General features: G+C 36.5%; 1 protein-coding gene across 1 annotated transcript; it reads right to left on the bottom strand.

Annotated features, from left to right (window-relative positions):
• Positions 1-1489: 1489 nt before the first annotated feature.
• On the bottom strand, positions 1490-25469 carry LOC110847136 (fringe glycosyltransferase). The gene is made up of 11 exons (XM_022094000.2): positions 23223-25469; positions 23112-23138; positions 16863-16911; positions 16734-16776; positions 16600-16659; positions 15975-16116; positions 4753-4838; positions 3759-3805; positions 3597-3620; positions 2728-2822; positions 1490-2057 (listed from the first exon to the last, which is right to left on the bottom strand). Exons 1-11 carry the CDS (start codon positions 23853-23855, stop codon positions 1902-1904), a joined length of 1362 nt encoding a protein of 453 aa, XP_021949692.1. The 5' UTR covers positions 23856-25469; the 3' UTR covers positions 1490-1901.
• Between the last annotated feature and the right edge of the window lie 244 nt (positions 25470-25713).

Raw genomic sequence — 25713 nt, 5'->3', positions numbered from 1 at the left:
ATATAACTAGTAGTATGAAGTAGGCAATCTGCCAGATCTCACTTGAGTCTGCAGTAGTGCAATCACCTTCTCGAGTTACACTTTTAGCTGACTCTTATGCATTTGAAAAGTTGATATGTAAACTGGACAAGATCAAATTTACAAGCTGCATAGCTTCTGGTTTTCATAATTGTTTTAAGATATGCAAATGACATTGGCCAATAGAAATGTTTTTGAAATGTAAAAGTGTGAAGTAGACAGGATAAGTTTTTAGACAACTAATACGCCATGTGCAAAGTATACACATTTTATACGGCGTCCCTGTTTTTCCTGGTTCACATTTCCTTTATCCTGATAATTTAATACTCGAGCAGCAACTCCCTTATAAGGATGCACAAGGCAATATCCGATCCGATTCTAAGCGTGTGTGTACAGAGATTGGGTGCGAATTAAAATTCAGTATGTGTCTCTTGTCCGATCTCGAAAGCTGACAGAGCTGGAGGCGAATGATCAACTTTTCATTACCACCTTAATAAGTATATGTACAACAAGGATTATTTGCTTACTTTAACTACACCCAGCAACTTATGTAAGTAAAGTATGTATGTGCATCGCCATCACGTAACCACAATAACGACTCATGGGCAGAAGTGTCATTAAGATACAAAATAACACAGAATATGAGAGGGAACTGCTTTGTTCTAGGCTTCTTGGCATCACTCAAAGTTAAAATCTTTGACGGATCTTTGGATCCAACTGCATTATTCATCATAGCCGGCGGTCAAGAATCAAAATATTAAATGCGAAGGAGAAAGATGGTAATCATGGAGAGAGCCGTCGTTCATCATCAGAATCCATCCGCCGTCCAAATATATCCTTCCAGCCACGTAACGCTATGAATTGAAATGAGTGTGGAATAATGTACATCCATCAAATCAACGAGGATTGATCGAAGATGAAGCAAATGATTGATGTTCCGGATAACATTTCTTTTGAGTTCATCATAGCTTTTTCAGTCTATAAATAATAATCCATGCACACTCTCTAACCACAAGTTTATTCCAGTGATATGCATGTACATGTGCATATGCAATTGTACAAATTCTTCCAATTTAATAAGATGGGTCGTAATAAGGCATCCTCAGAGGCATTACTCTCATTGTCAGTCATGATCAAAATACAAAGCACGGGATTCATTTTAAGCTATTGCATGTAGCCAGATTCTGGATTGGGAGAAGTAATCAGTAGTCTTGATGGTTGTTCCCGAGTGTAATAGCGTAATAAAAAAGCTACATACATACAAAGTTCGATCTGGCTACCGGTGTTTAACATTTTATTCTAATGATCAGTTTGGTCCATCATCAGTCTCAGGACACGTATAAATTAATAGAGACCTTCCATTTGAAACTTGACCGGTAAGTGCAGTAATTAACCCGATTTTTATTGCTATGTACGAATCGTGAACCAAATGATTTGCATGATGAGAAAATCACTGACAGAATGTAGTCAATTTTTTGATTATCATGAATTCAAGTAGGTTTTATTGATTTGAAATACATAATATAAGTCAAGATTTTGGCACAGATTAAAACGAAAAATTGCATTTGTTTTGCGCTTGATTGTATGTATGTTATACTTTAATATCAACTTATGCCATAATTGTGACTCAAAATTTATATATAATTTTTAATATTTACCTAACACTATTGAATATATTTATTTGTAAGTATCTAATATTTTAATATCACAGAATTCTTTATCAAAACCATTGAAAGGTTATAACAAACCCAACAAATAGCGGAGAAATAAAATTGCAGCAAACAATTCAGTTTTTGGATTGTCTTTCAGCGAAAAAGACATTTGTTACACGCGAGTGACTTGAACTTTATTTATTTTGTTGAGAACGATGTAATAATCTCTGATCATCTTCTCCTTTCCCCTTTCGGACAAAATGAAAAATTTGGGAAGAGGAGGCAATGCAGAGACAGAAATCTTGTGGGGTCCTCTTCCTCCGTGAAGTACCCTTGAACGTCGAGAATGTTTACGTTGTTTCCCATTCTCAGGTAGCTGAATGTTATCTGAAAAAGTAGAAATAAACATGTTTAGAATATTACTCCTAGTATTTTGCAATCCAATTTATGAGCTTCATCATTCAGTGATGCATAGAGATATTACATATCTATGTCTTTTTGTAATATACATTGAAAAGCAGGAACGCCTTGTCAAAAGCAAGTTTTTTTTGCTCCAAAACACAGCGAAAAATACAGATCATGCTATTATTCAAATTAGGTAGTCCAATTGTTAAAATAAACAATGTGTCGGTTATCTATTGATCACAAAATAAATGTTGATACCAATCAACACCCTCTTGAATTAATAATCCCGAAGGACTGAACATTTTTATTCCCACGATAAATTTTTACATACAAATAACTACGAGATTTTAGTTTATTTTCTAAACGGAGGTTTATATAAGCATAACAACTTTTATATTAAAATCTACAGTCCGATAGGACATCAACAATTTGATTGTTGAAAGTGGATAAATATTTAACTCGACTTTTCTCTCTCAATCATAATCCAGGTTCTTGGTTAATTTTATTTATTTTTATGACGAATCAACGCATTTTTGTTGATTTTGTATTTTTCATTAAAACTGGAATCCTGAACGAGGGGACGCTCAAGGTACTGGCATGGCGTGTAAGAAATTATAAGCGCAATTAATTAAATATATGTATCTGTACTTACTTCAGACTCCGGGTTCTTGGTAGTGATGAACTTCATGGTTTCGAAATGTGAATGAAATTGCGGGATGACAGTCAACTTTTGTGCAAGAAGGTGCCCTGCGAACCACAAAAAGAGACAAGATAATGAGCAACTGCATCTTGGATGGAATTTCGGAATTCTAATTTCAGTCGAAGGTAATAATTAGCTGCCCAACACCACCACCACCTCCTCCTCACTAACAACGGGGCCAATCAGTCAAATTCAAAACGAATCTCCTCTTTAATTTAAATTTCACTCGAGTAAAAAATGTATTTCGATCGTACTACTCCCATCAACTAAACTAGCTCATTTTTATTTACTTCTCATCCTCAGGCCCCTCTTGGAAAATACTACATTTATATTCCAGTTTTATTTCGTGTAGATTGGTGTTGAGCCTTGGCTTGCGTTTCTTTACGATTGTAAATTGAAATTGACACGACATGTAAAATCTAAGTTTTTTAAAAATATGTATGACGGTATTTTCGTACATATTATGATCTTTATTATCATGTAAGATTTGTGTATGCTTATACGGCGAAAATTCCGCTCTTATTTACAAGGCAATTCCATGATGCAAATCATCCTAGAAAATTACACTGCTGTGCCTATTCCATATCCCCTTTCATAATTGGCAGGTATGAAAACCGTCATTGTAATTAGTAGGGCGTGGTTAGAGGATCGTCTTCCATGCCGAGTGTGAGAATAGGGACACCCCTCCGAGACAACTATTTCTCTCCCTCCAACTCATCCAACGTGGCAATAATACAGCGATAAACAATGGGCAATAATCACACGGCTGAATAATTCTTGATTAGGTGCCACAAATACATTTCTGAAACCAACCGACTCACCTGCAACATAGCCAATAGTGACGTCTGAAAAAAAAACAATATTATTATATAGATTTCATATTATCTTGATTAACTAGTCTCGTTTTTAGTTTTAAATAGCTATATATTGAAAGTAATCAATTTGTTTCCGTTTGATTATCATTAAAACATAAACAAACTTACCGTCTGGAAGTTGGATGCGATCACAAAGTTTCATAAACTTGCCACCACTGAAAATACATAAAAAAAATCATGAATAATAAAGCGAATAATTAGTCGTCGCACAATGCATAACGCACCAAAGAATATTCACAGCAGAATGAAATTAAAAGTAAGAAACAATGTAAATTACAATTTACGAGCGTTGATTCGGCATCAACAATCAGACACAAAAAAACTTCGTTGAAGCGCCTAAAGCAACATGATTTATTTTCCAAGATGCGGAGGGCGAAAGCCTTATACGTATGTGCATATGCACCATCGTATCTTGGTATCTTCCTCGAAGGCAGGAATCATAAAGTCTTCCTTGATTTCACGAGGTGGAAGAAGAATAATGTTCACAAGGTTGAAACTCATCTTTCATAGTCAAGAGCTCTGAGGTGGATACAAAATCCATTGTTTCATTGTCTTGTCAAGCTCTGCCGGAAAAAAGTAAAAAGACCGAATTTTGAAGTGCGAGAGGAGGGTGAGCATAAGCCAATGCAATGTAGAAAGCCAAGAGAGAGAGCAAGAGATGATGCAACAGGTTGTCTCATAATAGTTGCTCATATAATAGTACGTCAGTAAAATGAATTCTGTTTCGGCATTGTTGCCTCTCTCACATACGTGTAAAACATGTACTATTGTACATGGAACTATTTAGAAGGATGATGTACAATTCATACAACAATGTGCATTACTTGGCAGGCACCAGGCCAAGGGACGACTCAAGCTGCGTTGTTTTTTGCTCCAGTTTGAAGAAAGGTTACAGAAATCATCTTCATCAAATTGTTGCAAGTCGGCATTGTATAAGGGAAACGATGTGAGATATGAGTCTGACTTGAAGTTTTTATACCGAAAGTTGCAGTTAGTTACCGAAACATATTTGATCATAGGTTTTCAGAAGTAAAGTCAGATGAAGAAGGCGGAAGTTCTGAGGAAGAGAGATTTCTGGTGAAATGTTAAAAGGAGTCATTACCTGGCCAAAGGACTCATTCTGAGGGCAAGGGATCTTGAAAGACAGAAACCAGCACCACCAGTACCAAACGAGAAGGAAACGTCATCCTGGAAATAGCAAACAAATAAATTACAATTAGATTTTCAATTTTGATAACCTATGTAAAATAGGGAATAACGTATGTATATATTTAAGCAAACATTTACGTCTAGAGAACACGGAACTGAAAATTTTGCATGGCTCTTGTGTGGCATTCAAAAATGGGTCAAAAAATGGTCTGATCACACTTCTCATTTATACACCCAACCTCATAATTATACTTTCTCCACAAAAAGCGGAACCATTTCAAATCCAAGTTTTTCTGTCTCTCTGGATTCATTCCTAAGCGTTCGAAGGTAACAATCATTACGTTGGGGCCGGGGCCTCAGCCACAGAGACAGACACCACAATTACTGACTTGTTTTATTGACAAAAAATATTCTTGGAACAAAAAGAAAAGTACGTGCATGGAGAGCGATGGGATGGATGATCATGGTCTGAGGTAAAATTATCATTGGAAAAACGAACCGCCATAATGCTACTGGCTTCTTTGGAAGTAGAAAATCTGCTCCCAACCTCCCCAACAAATTATCTTGAGATAAATATACCTTAAACATAATGGTCCTCCTTGCAAACAACTCCAAGTCGGATTCAAACTTTTTGCCATTACGTTTTAAATGCCGGTTTAACAGCAATTATTGTGCGCTTGATCCTAAACAAAAGTTATAATATCTGGATTGTCCCTTCAGAGTCGAAAGCCAATTTAGTTCTTGCCAGAAATGATAAAGTTTTCAATCTTCTATAAGCAGTAAAATATCAAATAAGAATATGAATCACTAAAATACGAATGATAACCAGCGAGAATTTGTAATAAACAAGACCCATTATTTATTCTCGTTTCCTAGATTAATAAAATTAGGTCTTACACGAATAGAAATTGAAACCACATACATTGGTAATTGAATATGGTTTCAGACACGAAGTATGTGAAAGGAACATAAAAATATGAAACTGATTCCTACAACCTGTGTATAACTCACGAACGTCGACGTTACATAACCGGCCAAAGCCAAAAGTCACGGCATCTCCTCAATCACACGCGTTTATTTTTCTCTGACGCTTGTGGAACCCACTTTTATGTGATCTCATTTGGAATCCACTCCACTTGAGGCTCCACAATGATGTTGTCGTCTAATCTCTGGAGAACGTGATTCCATTTTTTGCGGAGCTAGGGGGCTCTAAAGAAATGCATTGTGGTGTGCAAGACTTTTCTGTCACTGTGTCCGTATCATTTGTGGTCGTGGTCGAAGCATTTAAGGGTCGGAGGGAGCGACCATTGTGTTGATTGTACATTAATTCAATGTTGACTCGCATCACAATCTGGGACGAAAGCGTAAAAATCATGTCAGATTGTGAACGTGTCTCCGTTTTTTGTCCCCGTTGGGAACCTTTTCCCAACACAAAAAAGCATATAATGAAGAACGAGTGCACGAACCAAAGCCACGACAGGCGACCTTGTGGTTTACTTGATTTTATTGTTTGTCCTATTTTGTCGAATAAATATTCTATATTTTAGATTTCTCGTGGTGAAAGGACATACTGCTCAAAATTCAAATCTGTTGAAATTGAGAATCTGATTCGTAAAACGTGTGCACGTATGTACGCTTTCACTAATTCTCAGCATCATCGGCCATTACTAACATCATCACATTGGGCTTAATAATTCTTAAATTGGAAAGAATTTTCTACATGTGGGCGGTTTTGGATCCTCATCAGTGCGATTGGAAACGAGGGAGGTATTATTATTATTATTTCATTTTTCAAGTGATCCTCTATTCTTCACCCTGGAATTCGTGAAGGTGCTCCAAAGATTACATTCACAATTGAGCTTGTTACAACCCAAGCTAACAATAAGAGCGTACATGCACTGTTGTACAATATATGATTGTAACAATCATGATCTCAGAGTCCCAGACAGAAAATATATTTATAAGCTACGACGAGCAACAATTCGGCTGAGGAGGGGCGTGCACCTGAATGATGTACTCTCTCTCCAGCAACAATCAGTCTGAAACTTGACACAGCATAACTAAACAATGTTATTAGGAGCTTAACGAGAACTTGGTCCAGAATGGGCACTAATCAACCCAAATCTGAAAGGTTTTTCTCCACGCATCTCGCAAAGGTACTCTCACTTATTGCCTGCCTTTGATTCTTTGAGCTCATTATTGCTTCGAGGATAATCACAGGTGCCGGAAACTACACAATATTATGCTTTTAGAAACGAGTAATGATTTCATTTTCTGCGGGAGTTCTTTTTTGGTTGGTTGGAATTTGATTGAAAATGCTCTCAATTTTCTAAAGCTTGTAATGCGACGGTAGAACAACGATTTAGATATGTCTTAAAAAGCTGGCAGGCTGCAGGGGTTTTATTATCGTGATCGTAATGCATGAGCCCTGTACGTTTTGATAAAAGAATAAGTGTATACGATAGGAAAATCGGGATCAAAGGAAATCCATTAAATCGCAGGTCCACGCGATAAACTTTCCATTTCTTTAAAAAAGGCCTTAGATTAGGTCAGGTTTCCCCGTCTCAAACTACTCCTCAGTTATCTCTGTTTTTACTTAATTGCTGATAAACGCAGAGTAAAAAATATCCTGAGCTTAAAACTAATAATCAAAATACAGGAAAACACATGAACGCACTTCAGTCGAGGCTACGATGACGAAGAACGCATTTGAAACAGCCAATGCATTTTTATAGTTTACCTAAACAGCAATCGGCGTCTACAGACCCACAATTTCAAACTCTTGTTCGATATCTGACGCAGTAAAAAAAATGCTTATCATTCTTACTTAATGAAGGGGAAAATTGAGGATGCTTGGCAGATTACATTTATCAAAGACAATGTGCAATAGAACTGACAACGCGTAACAAATGAAGAATACAAAACCAACCCCAAGCAATCCTACGTATATTCTGTGTATCTCCGATAACTGCAACTGGTATAAAATAGATTAATAATTAAATGCATGATATGTAAGCTAAATAGCGTAATAATGTTTGATATGGATGAGAAGACATGTACATACATCAATACGTATTATGTGCCTGGATAGTGTACAAAGCGAAGATTGGGACAATACATAAATAGCTATAGGGTGTCAGGTCGTATGGAGATGATGTGAATAGAAATGTGCCCACCGCCCAATTTTCATCATCAACAAAATTGTAATTAGACGGATGGAGCTGCTCCGGGCGGGAATCTTTAAAAAAAGTAATTATAGCTTTATCAGAGCACGGATCATTCAATTCCTCTCTGTCGTCATTATATTGCGGTGAGGAGCTCCAAAGCATATTTTTGCCGTTTAAATGCTTTAAAGGTTCATCACGAAACAAAGTTTATAAACGTCAACATTTTCCGAATCACGATATCAAGTTTTAGTCCTATTATTCGTTAACACCACTGGCGAAGCAATTATAAATAGTGATTGATCATTTAATGAAAACGCACACACTCCGGACCAGAAGATACAAGAAGTGTTTCTTCTTGTTCAGATTTTTATGCACCAAGTCCCATCACGCCACAATCATTGGTGGATAAGTGAGTTATTGAGATAAATGTTGCAATTAAATTATAAACTATTACATATGCATACGTATAACAAGAAACTTTGATCAGTGATAAATTGAAGAGCAGGAATTATGTAATACGGTTAAGTAATACTAGACGTGGATGGTATGTAAGTGGACGACATGGACGTCTAAAATTCTTCTTCTCCCGACAACTTTTTTGCCATCGACTAAACCAGCCATCATCATGAGTTTGTTTGCTTCACATTTTATGACACTCTCAACTCTGTCTTCATTTTCTTCTCATTATGTGATCTGTAATCTGAGAACTTCTCAGATTAATCTCTTTTTTACTCCTTTATTTGTTGTACTTCTTCCAGTCAAAGGACAAAGCAGAATAGTAAGTCATCATGCAAGAAAGAGCGAATCAATCTTAAGCGAGAGAGATTGCATCGAAAAGCTGGTAATCCGTCTGCCAAATCAGATTGAAATGAAAGGAACAGGAATAATCAATGGATGTGGGATTGAAGAGCGTCGAAATCAATGTGCCCGTAATTGTGTTCGTCTCCTGACGAATTACAAGACGGAAAGGTAGCAGCAGGCAGTACAACGACGACCGAATTTCTATACGTCGATTCATTCTATAAGCTTTTTAACACAAAGTTTTATTTTCGTAAATTCTCTCCAATCTCTTCTGTTTGATGCCATTTGGAGATTTTAAAAGTTGAGGGCGTCTAAAAAGACGTGCATAATAAGGCATTAGAAGAAGAAAGCATTTACATGGTGCAAGTGCAAGTCATTCCAACCGACCGATGCATATCAGTTCCAATTGCACAATAAAAGCTAAATCAGACACAGCTAGATTTTTTTTTCTAGAGTTACAAGAAATTCAACCGATTAAATCCTACGACCAAAAATGGAGTGTTTTACAAATACAACACGAGTTATTTACTAAATTTAATGTAGAGATAGAGCAACAAAATATGTACCAATAAATTGAACCATGTGCTGAAACCTACCACAAACAGGGTTCGGAAAACCCCGGGGTTTTTGTAGAAAAACCCAACCCCGTGGGTTTTTCCGGGGTTTTTGGGGTTTTTGTGGGTTTTTGGGTTTTTGTGGGTTTTTGTGGGTTTTTGTAGATTTTGGGGCAGGTTGAACCAGAATTCCTAAAATTATTTATTAGAGAAAAACTAATTTAATATACGATTTTAACATGCAATTTTAACCGTTATCATTGATTTGGACTATTACATCGAAAATTCATGTTTGACATGTAAACCTGGAAATATGCAATGATACTTGGAAATTCAAGTCGCAAATGAAAATTCTCAAAATTTCAAGATGAGGCAGAAAAGTTAATTAGCAATGATCTACGTTGTAGTTTAAGGGATTTTGTTTCAATCTGCCTCAAAATCTTACAAAAACCCCGGAAAAACCCACAAAAACCCCGGAAAAACCCACAAAAACCCACAAAAACCCGCAAAAACCCCATTAAGCATTAGGGTTTTTCCGGAGATTTGATACCCCAAAAATCCACAAAAACCCCAAAAACCCCAACCCACAAAAACCCGGGGTAGCGAACCCTGACCACAAACAAAGTGCACATTATATTCAAAATTCTAATCATGTATACAACAGACATAGTAGGATGGGCTTGGGCAGTGGCCAAACCCAGCAACAAAATGCTAGGATAATAATATGGTACCGGAATCTGACTTTGGTTTGCCCTTCTATTGAGCTTTGCCTTGACTTTCCACTTTCCATCAGGATTATTCAGGATTCTCATCTCTTCAGAAAGGACGAAAAAAGTTGAAGATAAATAAATGCTCCAAGCACTTTACCGGCTGGATGGACCACAAGCCGGCGTATATTTACCCTCGTCCCCTCCAAAGTTGCATTGTTATCTTCATGTTCTGCCCTTCCTCAATATCATTCCGCCTCCATTCCACTCAACAACATAAAACCAAACCCTTTAAGTGCACGCACAAACAAGACCCCGTTGGCATTTACAGCCTCATTCCGAAGCAATTTCAACAATGGAAAATCAGTGGAAATGGAATAATCAAGTAGGCAAGTCAAAGGGATAGGTGGAAGATGATCTTTGGAAATTGGTACCTTATGGATGGGAGAGCACCTGTTCACTTATGTACATATACGCTGCATGCATAATAATATCCCCCGTTTCTAGTACTCGTACAGAAGTAGTTGCTGGAGTTGCTATATTGGTAATAGTTCATCCAGCATTACCTTCACACAATTGGATTCGTAACAATTGACTTAATCAGAGGGAAATGTTACTTCATTCTTTCGAGCAGGCAGTCGGCGTGCTTTCGTAAAAGTGAAATGACATAAAATATATGAACAAGTTCCAACTAACTAACTTTCCATTTGGTTACCGCATATTTATTGTGATTCCATTTTGTTACTCTACTACTAGATAAATACTTATTACAGGTTCCTTCCCGTGACGAGGATGTAAATAAGCCCTGATTTAGTGGAATTATCGCGTGGTGCGCATCTATGAATCATTTTGTCGTTGATAGGTCAATTCTTTCTGGCATGAATATACGAGGGTAAAATTTGCATTTAGATTAACGAATAGAAAAATAGATATTACATATCACATCGTGTGTCAGCGTGTGGTCTGGCCCTACGATCACTTGTATTTTTATTAGATCTGTCTACAGCAGAGTTCAAAATTAAGATCAGAATATTGGCAATGTCAACTCTACACGATACCCAATCCACGTTTGGAAATAGGAAATCTTTCTAAAAATTTAAGGCGATACAAGATTAACGTTTCATCTACTTTTTAAATTGTAAGGTAAAAGCAGTACATAATAAATATGTGGTTAGCCTACGGTTATTTGTGCATGACACAGATGCCTGGTTTGAGGTTTACATCAAACTTTATGTTAAAACTTTCATTAAAACATGAAATCTAATCTACCCCACGCATTCAAAGTACGGAGGTTCAATAATCTGGAAGGGCAACGTGCAGCAATTTAAATTCACAAGTCAAAATTCAATTTGATGAAGCAACATCTTATTATACACATCGTTCTTGACCCTGATAAATAGGAACAGATTGAAACTACAAGCTGAGGAGTAAAGGAGATTGGATTTTCTTAACATTCCATCGCCGTTGATCTCGCCACTAAACCGTTCCTTCAGTTTTTATATGCCGAAACAATTCCATCTCCCCCAATTCTAATCCTGCCTGCTTAAGAAAACATGCGTGAAGATTAACATGACTTTAAAGGTTTTACGATTGAAGTGGTCAGGAATTCTGAAAGGGCAGTGTTTATTTTCATCTTAAACTTATGACTAACCTCATCTATTTATTTTGGCTTGAAATAACTTTACTTAGCACTTGACACACTCACACATCATCATCGAATGATGGAAGCTTCTTGTCATGGGGAGTCTGTAATAAGCAAATAAAATATCGAATTCCATCCAGCTCATATCTTTATATTTATAAAGCTTTCCATCTCCGAAGTCCAATTTACATGAGTTGATGGACATTTATTTTACGAGAAAAAAATAAGAGTAATAATGGACGTGAGCGTAAGGGCATCATTCTGTGTGTCATACCATGTCAGTCTCCGTTTCATCATTCTTCAACCCTTTGCTTTATATATTTACAGATTAAATCAAAAGAAATTCTATGCAATGACTTGAAACTTCATCGTTTTGAATGTGTAATGGCGATGGTGGGTAAACATATGGCTTCTATGCACGTATCCAACATGTTTAGTAGTCCCATTATATTTGGTATTCAAAGTACCCTAAAAAACGAGCCTTTATCTTTCTTGTTCATGCCGTAGGTCTTGTTCCTCATTCCTCATTCTCCATGCGAAAGTGTCAAGTTGTGTTTAAACTGCCAACACGAGTAACACAAGAATATGAATCTGTAACCTTAAATTTTCCATCCACCGATCTGCCTCCTACTTAAAAGTATTATAATAATGTAAGCAAAGGGTCTAAACGTCTGCCTGCATACTGCTCTCAAAAGAAGGGACGTCTCTAATCTCATACAATTCAATTCAGTTGCTTGTCTAGCCAAAGATGATCTACCATTTGGAGACACTGAGTAAACGAGGACGACAAAATATATTTATAATGCAACCCTTCTTCCTTGTGCCAATTGAACCTTGCTCAATTCTACAAATTATGTTCCCAAAAATCTCAACTAATACGAAGTGCCTGCTGCATCATCTCTCTTTTCTATCCACATCCATGAAATTGGAGGATTAAGATTCAAAGGAATCTCTCACTGGACATATTTTCTCCTCCTCCTTGTTCTTGAAAAGGATTAAATGCTGTCAATTTATTTATGACGAGCGAGAAGCAGGTCGTCTCTACCCTACCCACCGCCTTGCTCTTAAATACATAAGTGCCAAGTTTCCTTCTTCTTCGGAGGGTTTGTGTTTATATGTTGCACAGATTCTGTAAACTGTGTCTATCTAAGCCCATCTTATAAAATTTAACCCTTTCTCTAGGTCCTGGTAAGTATGTCTCCCCGCATGGTGGACCAGTAGTGGTGAAGATAATGTGCTGGTTCTGGTCAAAATTGTCAAGGATCACATGAGATCACAATTATTCACTCACCAGGTCACCTTTTCCGTCACATTTGCTTTATTAACATTCAGTGTCTTTCGTTGTGGACACTGAAACACATAAAATGAAAGTGTAGAGGACTCGCTGTTTCATGGAAAGCAATTTCGAGGTGAAATGCAATTCGACCCTGTGAAGGTTCAAGTTGCCGACTTATACATAAGTCTGCTCATATCCTTATACACATTATGAGGAAGAAGAGATATCGAAGGGTTCGGGGTCATCATATTCTTATTAAGCCCTACAAAATAATGGGTTGACATGCATAGTTTAGTCAGAGTCAGGCCTTGTTTGTTTTTTGTGACCCCAGGTCGATGAAGGACGAGATAAGGAAGGGTTACGATGCTTTCGAGTATTTATTCCTCAGTCCGTGTCCTTTGCACGCTGATACGATAAACGACATTCCTCCGACCTGCCTGTTCCACCCTTTCTCTGATCCTAAATCTGATGGAGGAGGAAAGGAGAGTCACAAAATTTATAAGTTGGACATATAATAAATGCTACATCAAAGTCAACTCTTGCGACTTGCACGCAAAGAGAGAGGGCCCCTTGAATGTAATGCTGTGGTTGTAGTGTTATAAACTTCAGCTTAGAATTTCTCCCGGAGATTGCATCTAAATTGTTTAAAATTTATTAGGGAGAGGAAGGGACAAAGGTGCTTTTTCGCTCCAATATAATTAAAACCACGAAATATTTTAAGTTTACAAGATTTGTCGATTTGGATTTAAGACTTTGTATTCTTTTATTAGCTCTAAATGTGAACCTGGATGTATTAAGATAAGGTTTTTGACTTTTTAAATAGGATTAAATAACGATAAAAGCCAATTAAACTTACATTGAGTCAGACTGGTATCTTGTAAATTACCAAATTATGGGCAAACTTTTGAATTATTTTTTCCTTAAACATTGGATTTCATTCTAAATGATCTCCAATACTTTGCAATACTTTTACGGAAATATTTTAAATTGACTCTAAAATAAATCCAGCTCCCCGTGTACCTCGTAAATAATAATGTGGTTTTCAATCTCGCTTTGCTTAGTTGCTTGGATGTTGTTAGCCAGCCGAACCAAGCCTTCTCTTGAATGTCTTGAATTATGCATATAATGGGCTTTCCTGGACTCGACAGAGGTAAAAAGTTGGAGATGAGATAGAGCCGGTTTTTTGCAGCATAAATAAATCCTCCTAGAGACAGAGTCCATAAGCAATAAATCGAAAGAGACTTTGATACAATATTTATGTACCACAGGCAATCTGTCTAACGCTGCATCTCGATTGTATCACCTGTGTACGATGGAAAGTAGACCTGAAGTTGCGCATCTAATTGGGATTTCAAGAAATAATAGACTTTTGGAGAAATAGAAATGCTCGTCCAATTTTTACGTACAAACCCAACTTTATTTCTACTTGTCCTATAGGTAATTAAACTGCATTCCAATTGTGCAGATTTTCCTCCGACACAGCAGCAAATATACCTGGTCGATCACGATCATATAAATATAGGACTGCCTTCTACCCATAAACCCTCCACGTGAAAATACGAAAACTGGGGGCAGCTTTGGCATGAATGGTTTAAAAATTGAAATTATTGCGAGGCCAAAACCGGATTTGGACATGCTGTGTAGATGATGATGCACTTGGTATTGGCATTAAATAAAAGTGGACATGAGTATGAATGATCAATCAGAAGAAGCCACGAGCAACAAAAAGACGATTTTATACAGTTGGTGGTGCCAATGAAGTTTAGTCAAAAGTCCAGGCACGCCACGAAGGCACGACTGGCACCTTGGCCACAATACATCCCCTCAAGCTCACATTCTCTGCTTCATTAAGCTCGAGATTTTTTCATGAAAACTAATGAAAAACTTGGAAACTTGGTCGCTTCTTTAAACCAAGTTGTATTCGACAGGCAGCAGTAAATTACTCGACGCTCCTCCAATATTAGTCGGGCTATGCGAAAGGAATTTAAGAATATATTATTACTTTATGTCTATTGTAAAGGCTGGTAACTGAAAAAACAAGATCTTTAGATGCAGCATAAGCAGCATACCCACCATGCATCATCAATAGCACCCACCATACCAGGATTCTCTTCGGGAACGGACATACGCCAGATAGTATGTAAGAGCACCAAGATGAGCACATTTATCTTTTACGTGACTAGGGCTAAATTATAATTTACATGGAGTTTATCCACTATAATTTGAGCTGCACGTAGCAAGTACAACATACAACATACAAGTTTGCTGTACTCAAACTCGACAGTGCAAAAGGAGTCGTCATAAATCTGCACATTCTCTCAGGCTTCACTCTTTTCCCAGATTGACAATGATCATGACTACATTGTTATCTTCACTGCGTCTAAAAATTCTATCGTACCAGTTAAGCAAAATAATAAAAGATATTCGAAAATATATTGAAATCTATTTTCTATCATGACATAGCATGCATAAGACCGCAAACCCGACAGCTTGTCATTTACCGATCAATTTTAGCTTGATGTCATTAAAATTCTGAGTACACCTTCGTAAATATTATTATCGGGGTGATCATCTCATTAAATTTGCAAATTGATATTCTACTCTGACTGACTACCGAATTGTTAATAAAATTTTAACTACTCCGCTCCTCTGCCACGCCTTTTCTTATCCCCCTGGGTGGCTACTGGTTATAGTTGTTTGTAAATTTGGTCACTCCACAACTGATACGTACTAGTTGGGTGTTTATAGGCCATAAAACGTCAAACGGAATGAATTCTAATTATTTTTCATTACTACTTTAAATATTGATCCGAACTGGCTCTAAATCATTTTCTTTATGGTCAGAAAGGGAACTTCATGAATACAGATACTTGAATTATTCCAATAATTACTTATTTTCAATATCGCATAATCATGAATGTAAACCAATGAGTCGTGAAGAAAGAGTTTACCATACTTTTCTATATGATCTGCAAATGCCGAATGTCCTAAAAAAGTATTAAATGGATATAAACATTTATGTACATACCGATTTATTTTCCTTCAAATGAATTGGTTTCTTGAGACTTGGTTTCCCCAAGTACCAATATTCCTTCGCGTCATATTTCTCTAGGAGGTCCAACAAGGCTGGGACGTTTAAATAATTGTCGTCGTCCACATGACAAAACCACCTACGAACACAAACACACAGAAAGACGATTAGATAATGCGACACCAAAAAACTATTCCCAACTTCCTAAATGTCACTTCAGCTTCAATGGGTCGTAACAGTAGGGAAAGGTTAAAAAATGAGATTGAGAAGACGCATTGATGCTCCAACGATTATCTCGAGATGAGTTTAGGAAGGGTGTTGGTTGGTGAAACTTTTAAGCACATAAGGCAAAGATTACACACGTCGAATGAATTCCTGAGAAAAACAACAATTTAAAATAAAGTGAACAAAGATAACACGACAGTCATAAAAGTGAGTGACAAAATATATATTTAAAAAAACTCCAAGTTCAATGGTTTTGAATGTTTAAGATATTTTTCGAGCGAGAGTGAAAGAATGCATGGAACGAATTGCTTCATTCATATGTATAAATTTGGTATATTTAACGCCCTAGTTTGCAGTCACGATCACGACTATAAAAAAATATAAAGCTTTAACTTACGATTTTCCGGAATGAATGAACGTGTCGAATTCTGCTGACATTTTACAGCAAAGGCCCTCCCTTTTTGCAAAATCAGGAAAAAGTAAGTAAAATGCGTTACGTTTTATCAAGACAAATTCTGCTTATTTTATTACCGGTAATGCGTTGAAGGGCAGTTTGTATTTATCATGTGTCCCCCTTAAACACAAGTTCATCAGGTTAACGTTCCGATAGTTTATAACCATTTAAAATAAATTCTAAACCAAGATGGCTAAAGTTCTTACCTGTTCTCCTGTCTAATACAGGGTCATCGGCATCTGTGAATATCCAGGTCTAAAAATCAAAGAATATTTTTTAGAAACAATCGTAATAATGTACGACTCACAGAGTCATTATTTTTATGTATATATTGTGGCCAAAAATGCATGCAAAGCTGAAAAGTGAACCAGACTTTACCATATGCATGAAAGCTGCAACAAGCTATGAAATAAATATTTATATGGCTCTTGGCCAATCATTTCAGCGCACAAAAAAATATAAATCAATGACCAAAAACTTTGCATTTCCAAATGCACGTAGGAATCTTTGAACCCTGATATTGAAGAAAAATCAGTATACCTGTATGCACAATAAGACTGCTTAGCCAATGTGTTATTTCATACTTTTGATATATGCATCTAGGCATTGCATTGCATAATGTAAAAGAACTGTGATCTAAGAATCGGTATGCATCAACTCTTTACATCATCGGTACATCATTATGGACGTTGTTAGTTGCTGGATTGGATCGTTAGTGAGATTTGGTCAATGTGAATTTGGTTGTAAAAAAATGTTGCTTTGTTCTTAAGTAATTTTTGCGGATGGGAAATAATTTTAACATCCCAATAAGAAACAACCGCATGATATACCTAATGCAAAGGCAAAGGCTAACGAACTGTGGGTGAAAAGAAGACGATTGTCTTGACGAGATATGTAGAGAGCCATGTATGCATATACTTAAATATACGACATGAGATGTGACTGTAATTTTATAGGAATTGTATATTATGAACTGTGTAAAAGTGGTGGATAACTTGGTAGATTTATTAAATTTAAAAATTTATGACCATTGCAAATTGCACAGAATATCAGAATACGACCTTCTGTACATATAACATCTGCTGCAAGGTGTGTATTTGGCTAGTGCCAAAATCAAAGAATCTGTTCACGGGGAAGGACATCTGGACAATGTGCACTTTGTTTTTTGGAGGTTTACAATGGTTTTGGTATGCATCATGTTGCAAATATTTAATAATATAGACACCTGCGCTTGGTACCCCATAATTATCATTTTCCAAATAAAAACATTTTACAGCGCATCACAGGTAAATAATTAGTCAGTGAGGTACTATTTCTAAAACTTATGAAAATGCATTATTTGAAAATTCCCCGAAGGGAATCAGATGGAAGCAAGTTTCCTCAAAAACCTAAGGTGCTATTATTTCAGATATTCTTAAACAGTCGAATACATGTCGTAATACACCATTTTATGTAGGTATGACAAATATTCAGCGCGACCCAGAGACAAATATTATCCCCAATGGTAGACCCTCACAAAATTCCCCAGATGTAAACTATTTATCATTGTGTGGCGTGATGTAAAAGATGGTTATCTGGAAATCCAAATCTGAAGATCTTAAAACTAACTCCCAAATGATCAATGTAATTTAAAAGTACCTGCTGATAAAGATTATTACATTGGGCTATTGTTATTTTTGGTAGGAAAAGGGCATTTTAAATTCTCAAAGACTTTTCATCGTACACAGGGTAATATTCCACAATAAATTCTATGAAAATTCTACATATAATATTATACTACTTCAGTCGTATAGTCGGGTTTAGTGGTCGGAATTATCCACATTTATTTATTGAGCTCCACATGATCTCACATAAACGGCGTCGCAACCAAAAACTTCCAATTTAATTTGACAGGTATTTATATAACGTGCGTGCCCTTGAATATGTTGGTGGGATTTGTCCCGCACTTAAAGTGGTCATTACACATGATAAGGCCATCTCATGCACTAATTTGGTATGAACAGATCAATCTGTTCACTCCGTACTGGATTCGATTGATGTTGAATAGAACAAGGAAAACGGACACCTGGGCGATGAATACTTATTGTTGGTCGTATTTTAGTGTCGAGGAACTGATACGACCTTTGATAGTGATCTCTGTACATTACCAAGCACCTGAATTAACCCGTTAAGTTTATGCATGTACGTATTTAATATTCACGAATTTTATTATTTGACATACTAAAACTAAAAACCAATATAAATGAATTTTTATTGAGTTCTTGTTAGTGAAGCGGCTTGAAAAGAGTTCAAGAAGTGAGTAGAGAATAGTTACTGAGAAAAGACGACGGGATTTATTTTATTCGTTTTCACTCTGTTCGACCATGCACTATTTGTTCGTATATGTAAGCGACCAAAAGTAAATACATTTGCTGCGACTGCTAAATTGTTCTCAGATCAAAAGGTTATATTTTGTCATTTTTTTGTAATATCTATACATTCTTCACATGCAAGTTCAGGGACCTTTGCTATATAACACAGCCTAAAGCTAAAGTTATGTACAAAGACGCAAAGGAGCACTGTTGATGGATTGCGTGCTGATATGTTCATTGTTCTGATTGTAAGAAAAAAATACATTTGATTAATTTGTAGTCGTTTTCTTTTGAATACGTTGGTTTTGGATCATAAGAAATTCAACAAATCAGCGAGAAATGTTCGTGATTTGATCGTTCTGCAGCAGGTCCATTTCATGATCATCACTTTTATCCGGATTGACCTTACAGGTTGCCCATTTAAAGATGTTTCTCTACAATTTCATGGTAAAAACATTTCAAAACTGGTTTTACCAACTCTAGGCTCTGTAAATTCCAACAAAAAGAGTGCGAAAACAAATATTATTCTTATGCCGTGTTGTTATCTCAGTATGTATTTACCGGTTTAAGCGGTAGAGGATATTTCTGCATTCCAGTTTCAAGGCTCATTAAATAGTATGCTCAATAAGATAATAATAATTTTACAATAATAATTTACATTTTTGTAATAGTTGTTGAATTTGTTAAAACTTTGCTAACACGCAACACAGGCAAGATTATGGTCTTAGCATTAAAAGGAACAGCTATTTTTACATATAAAGTAAGTTAAGAGTAGTCTTTTCTTTTAATGCTCTTGCTCAAATATGTATATACAACCCTGAGTTTTTGGTATTTGGTTTTCAAATTGGAAATTGGATCAGAACACGAATGGATATGCATTAGTGTTTTTTGTCAGTTCCATTCCAATGCACTTGAAATCCATTAGTGCAGAGTTTAAACTATTCAAGTTGTAAAATCTCGACGAAATGAAGGCGGATAATGGAAAGTGGATCATTAAGCAAACCGAATGATGTCTGTCCAGGATCATCTAGAAATCGAAAATGGGTCCCATATTTCAATCTTCCATCAACTTTAGCATACTTAGTTGCCAATGCCCGCAAGACGCATTTGTGGCCAGCATGATAAACTGAAATAAATTCTAAACAAATGCAGATATAAAGACTTATCCTTAGTAAAACTAATAGTTCAACTCTGTTAAGATGTTCTAGTACTACTTATTCCAAAGAGCGTTGATGTGCGTAAAAACCACAGACAAAAAATGGAACTGCATTGCTGCATCTCATCACTCCTCCAATAAGGATCCAAGACAAGAGTGAGTGCAACAGAGTTGAAACTGATTAATGTTTGTCAAGAACATATAAAGTTTGAATATTTTTTCCCCTCGTCCAAATGCCACCAAGATTTCATTCCATTCTACGACATGCGACAATCCAAATCCAATTTGTCTTGCAGCTCTATTCATCATCATCATCAATCCTTTTACTTCTAAGAATTCTTGTCCTCCGTTTCAAACTGTCCAGTAAATATAAATACCAATCCGTCAACCGCTAAAGAGTATCATTCTTCGTGCTTGATAACTTGGTGGAGTAGTAAAAATAGTAACAGAAACAACTCAAACTTTTTTTACGCAATGGAACGAGTTTTATTACTTGACAAACCGAAATATCTAAAGATTGATCATCGATTTACTATAGCGAATCCTAGAGTTCAAGTCATTGTAGCAAAAACCATACGACTATTAATTCTGTAAGAATTATAAGAACATTAACCTGAAAAGATTTACTACGCAGTGCACATAAGAAATATTGTCAAACTTGATTAGTAACAAGGCATATGCATCATAGCGTTGTTTAAACTCGAACCATTGTTATGCTTACGTACAACTACCAAGAATCAACAAACCACAAGTTTCATGGTTCAGCGGAAAGAAAGCAAACGCACTAGCACGGAACTACTTATGATACGTGTAGTAGTTGACTTGAAGACTTCATCATCAATAAACTAAACCCAAAAAAGATGGCTTAGGCGAAGCGAAGGTGCGATTACAAGTACAAAATAAAAGATGAATAGTTTGCAGTTTACACTTCAGTTAAAAAATTTTGTTGAAGTTAGAATTACTAATTTGCAATTTTACTTTGTATGTATGTATTGCCAACTAGTAATTTGGCTAAATTTAAATTTTGCATTTTTTGTAGAAAATTATTATCTGGATTGATGGGTTACAAATTTTACCAGCATTTCCAACTTCAGCTTCTTTCCATTACTAAATTTCACATTATCCCCTCACCTTAGAATTATAATTGTTCATATTAAACTCGTGTTTGGCTACATGTGTAATCAGATTTGTTAAGTTTACAAGTACAAGTTTTTCTTGGGGAACCTTCTTTAAGCGATTCTATGTGAAAATTTTGAACACAAAAGTATATTTCTTGACCCAACTATTAGGATAGAATCAATAAAGCCATCTTACAAGTCCTACGATGTTGCCTGCAGTAAGTTTTTTTAATCATTTGATAGCTTCACCTAAGAATAAAAAATAAAAGTCCTTGGAGCATATCGAAACCATGAAACCCAATGCAGAGAAAATTGATTCGATTTGTTTCTTCAGTGAAACATTGAATCGTAATGAATTTATCGCTTGAATTTACTCGCCTTTAATTCCATAATGTGTCAACTCGGTCAAAAAAACAGGGATACGCATAGCAATGCCATTTGTAGATACACGAAAACTAACGCGGAAATGTACATCATAAGAAGCGAAACAAGTGTTGTATGCCACCTCGTAAACATTTCAACTTCATTTCAACTTGCAACGGTTCACCAGAAAAGAAGTTTGGATATTTAGTTTCCAGACCTTAAAAGTTTTCAAAAACTTTTTCGAGGGTTTATTATTTTTTTCTAGCATTGAATAGATGCCAAAGTTTGGTTGATCCTGTTACATATAAAAAATTAAGACTCCTCCGGCTGGTGCACAGACTAATTTGATTTTCACTGGCTCGGTTTTATGGAATTATTTCAGTGGCATTTGAAGGAGCCACACAGCCACCGTTGAATACAGATAACATATACGTAGACGCTCATAAATGCTCTTCCTTGACATTTATGTGTCCAATATTTTCACCATGGGCCGTGATGCACCAAGATTGCCCTAATTATATGGATTCCGTCCCTCTCCATCTCATAATGCTTGCCCCTCAAGTGGAAAGAATAGCGAACAATGTAAATTATTAGGGAGCATTTATACAAGTATATAGGGCCAAAGGGTCCGGAGGAAATTTGAACCATCCACCAACTTTTCTTCAGATTTACAACGTCTCCTCCACAGTTATGGATGACTACAAAGGGTCTACTTTTCTTGGCAGTAAAATTTGGAGTAGTTTATGGCCCTTGTGTAAGATCTCGGTTTAGGGTGCTGTGGAACAGAAATGGGCCTTATTCTAGGTAGTTGGCCTTTACTTGCTTATCTCCCTCCATCCAGTTAAACAAATTGTTCGAGCGGAGTATACGGTTTCATCAAGGATTTCACTAACTAAATAAATGCATACTAACCAATCCACGCTGAGTCTACTTGGACCATACGTTGGACAGCTTTGGTATTTAGTAAATCAAAAGTAGGAAAAGCTTTATGTTTGAAAATAAACATCTTCATAACCTACATTGTCTAATCTACCGAGATGAAACGCATATGGTATCGCTGGTTAGAGTGTCTAACCGACCCTTGACAGTTGAACTCAAACTTTTTTTGTTTCAAACTGCTTCTAAACAAATCCAATATCTCAATTGTACAGAATACGGCAAGGTCAAGATACGACATGGTTTGTAGGAATAGTTGGGATAGGTTTGCAAACATGAACATTTTTTAGAGAAGTTGAACCTTTTATTCTACAGATTTGACAATTACATAAATAATGAAGAACGACGGTATGTCATGTTTAGTTGACCTAATTTAACGTATTCAAACAACAACGTCTCAAGCCTCGCAAACTCCTGTATATATATGTAGCATATATAGCTTTTGTTTTATTTATATTTCGAGAAAAGCGAGACAATAAGCATGGTTAAAGTAAGGCTAAACAAAGCATCGGTATTGTTAAATAATCTAACCTGCTCTCTTGCAAGATTGAACCAGGTCTAAAATAATGTAAAATTTAATTCATTAGACATAGACATACATACATTGTCGCTTAATTTACTACGTTTACTTTAATATTGTACCTTTAATATGGGTTCCAGCCTCGTGGAGTGGAATCGTTTCGTAGTTTTAACACTGATGAACACACTGTCCAACAACTTTTGTCTTTGTTTGTAGTGACTATTTTGCAGTAATTTGTTCCTTCTTCGAGTTAGCACAGCCTCTGACACGCCACCACTTTTGCTCTTAAACGAGACTCGATTGTTTTCGGAATTGGTGTTGGACGACTCATCACTGTTTGTGTTATTTTTTAGTTTCGAATTGACTACAGTCTCGCCTTCATCTTGGTAATTATCTCCTCCGTCATTGTACAAATAGTTATAATTGCCAGATGTTTCCGGTGCGAATCCAAGATTCACTTGCAAATCGTTTGCATTGTCTTTTCGCTGGTGTTGTGGGACTGCAATTGCATTCGAGTTCCCATCATCAAACGCTAAAGTGGTAGAAATCGTGGGCTGAGCGTGGGTGGAGAGCAGGCTGAGAGGAAAGACGAGGAGGAACATGCAAAATAGCATGATGCCAATCAAACCTTGCATCATGCGGAATGATAAGTGCCTTCGTCCCAAGTTCAGTCGCCCAACGGATCCAGGCGAGGTTAAAAATGGTGATTGGTGAACTGTCCCCACTTTGGCGTAGCACCACCTTCCCAACTTCATCGCAGAGACATTTAAACAGGTTAACGATAATACTTAACTAACTAAATTAAGATATTTTTACAAAATACATATTATTGCTATTTTATTGTACACTTCATGGCACTTTGAAAAATTCACGGGAAATCCACCCTTGTTAAATTAATGATGAATTATCTATGCATATAAAGCTACGTATTGATAACGTTATAGGAAGAAAAAAATCTCGGAAAGTATTTTGTGGACGAGGATGATTTGCAGGTCATCAGAAATTCTTCGCTTCAATTATGAGCCACGGGAGGGAATAATGTACCGAGTACCGACTACAAATATGTTTGAGCAAACTGACAATTTGCTACATGCTGAGTTGAAAATTAAAAGGGTACCCAACCAGGAACAAGAATTTATAAGTGCGAGTCCAAATAGTGAGACAAAAGTCTCAAATTTCTTTTCCTTCAAGGAACTCTTCTACATGCACATGCTGGATTGTTCAACGTGATGTACGGGGTGAGAAGCTGACCAGCGAAATATCTACAATAAATAACTAGCGTACGGAAGGATTTTTTTTAAAACAGAGGCCTTTCTTTCATGGAAGTCTTTAACTATCTCTTGGAGTCAGTCGATGAGACGAAAATGGCTAAAGTTGAACCCAAAACTTTGAACTTTCTGGTGGTCCAAAAGTAAAAAAAACTGTTGTAAGTCGAGAATTTGAAGGGTCAGTCAGAGAACCTTTATCATATCCACATATTGCACAGGCACAGGGGTCGATTAGGCGGTTATATGTGATTGTCTTTTCCCATTTAATGCGGACGTGAACAAGGAACTTGGTCTGCTTTGGGGGCGGAGATGTGTGTATGAATGCGGTGTTGATATATGAGCTTTTCTGAAAAATAACTTTAATCTTTTCGGACTCCGAGGTGCTTATTGTTTAGATTTCTGTTTCTTATTATACTTGACACTTCACTTGGGTTTGTATGTAATATCGGCTCACGTTACAAAAGTCTATTGCTGCCACAGTTCGTCCACTCACGGGATAAGTATTCGTATATTTTGTTGTTAAGATTATTAATTCTCATCACTATTTTTCCACGAGAAACTGTTTGATAGCTTCGCTGTGGGGCCGAATTTGCATTCATGGAACTTTACAAGAATTTATTTTTTACTGAAACATGTCACAACACGATTGGAGTGAATACGTGCGACTATTATCAAAATGTAAAAGTGGTGCATTTAAGTTTTTAGTCAAGTGACAACTGTATATAGTAAACGTTTTTATTATCTATTGACTTATTGTTATCAAGTCATACACACAGAGCTTCTCCAGAATACACACGCACATGTGAGTAGTATAGTACACGACAACTTACATTTGTGGTTTAAGTGATAATACGGTTCGATGTCATTGCCTTGTTTGACCAAATGTAGATAACGCTGACGTTGGAAAACGTCAAAATAGATTGTCTTTGCTCACAAAATGCTATAATTCAACTCGACAAAATTTGCAAATCTCAATAATGTTTAAAGAGTAGAATCTAATGGTAAATTCCGTTATTTAGTGACTTTAATGAGACTCAGGAACTCTCGTATGGAACTGGCCAACCAACAAAGCTATAGCACAGCTCCAGCCAGTCCTTTCCGTGAGCCTGCCAGATTAAAACTGAAGATGAAAGCCACTTGTTAAAAGAAGTTTTTGGTCCTCTCGCGTGGTTTGGTCTGGTGCATGGGTACATGGTCATGTATCATTGGAATTGGGCTTCTTCAACGTGAAGCAGGTTGTTGTGTTTGTCGAGCTAAAAGCTTGTGTGTGAGGAACGTCTCCGTCTTCTTCTTGGTTGATTCTTCTTTCCTTATTGTCCTTGTAACAAAACAAAGTGATGCATGC

The sequence above is a fragment of the Folsomia candida genome, unplaced genomic scaffold, assembly GCF_002217175.1.
Source record: "Folsomia candida strain VU population unplaced genomic scaffold, ASM221717v1 Fcan01_Sc003, whole genome shotgun sequence".
NCBI classification, from domain to species: domain Eukaryota; kingdom Metazoa; phylum Arthropoda; class Collembola; order Entomobryomorpha; family Isotomidae; genus Folsomia; species Folsomia candida.
Note: the sequence above shows the minus strand (reverse complement) of the source record. Positions and strands in the feature narration are given on the sequence as shown.

Coding starts and splice junctions, on each gene's coding strand:
- LOC110847136 (XM_022094000.2), bottom strand. CDS start 23,855: ATGAAGTTGGGAAGGTGGTGCTACGCCAAAGTGGGGACAGTTCACCAA. Junction 16,777..16,862: donor TGTATTAGACAGGAGAACAG/GTAAGAACTTTA, acceptor CTTGTGTTTAAG/GGGGACACATGATAAATACA. Junction 2,058..2,727: donor CCAAGAACCCGGAGTCTGAA/GTAAGTACAGAT, acceptor CTACTTTTTCAG/ATAACATTCAGCTACCTGAG.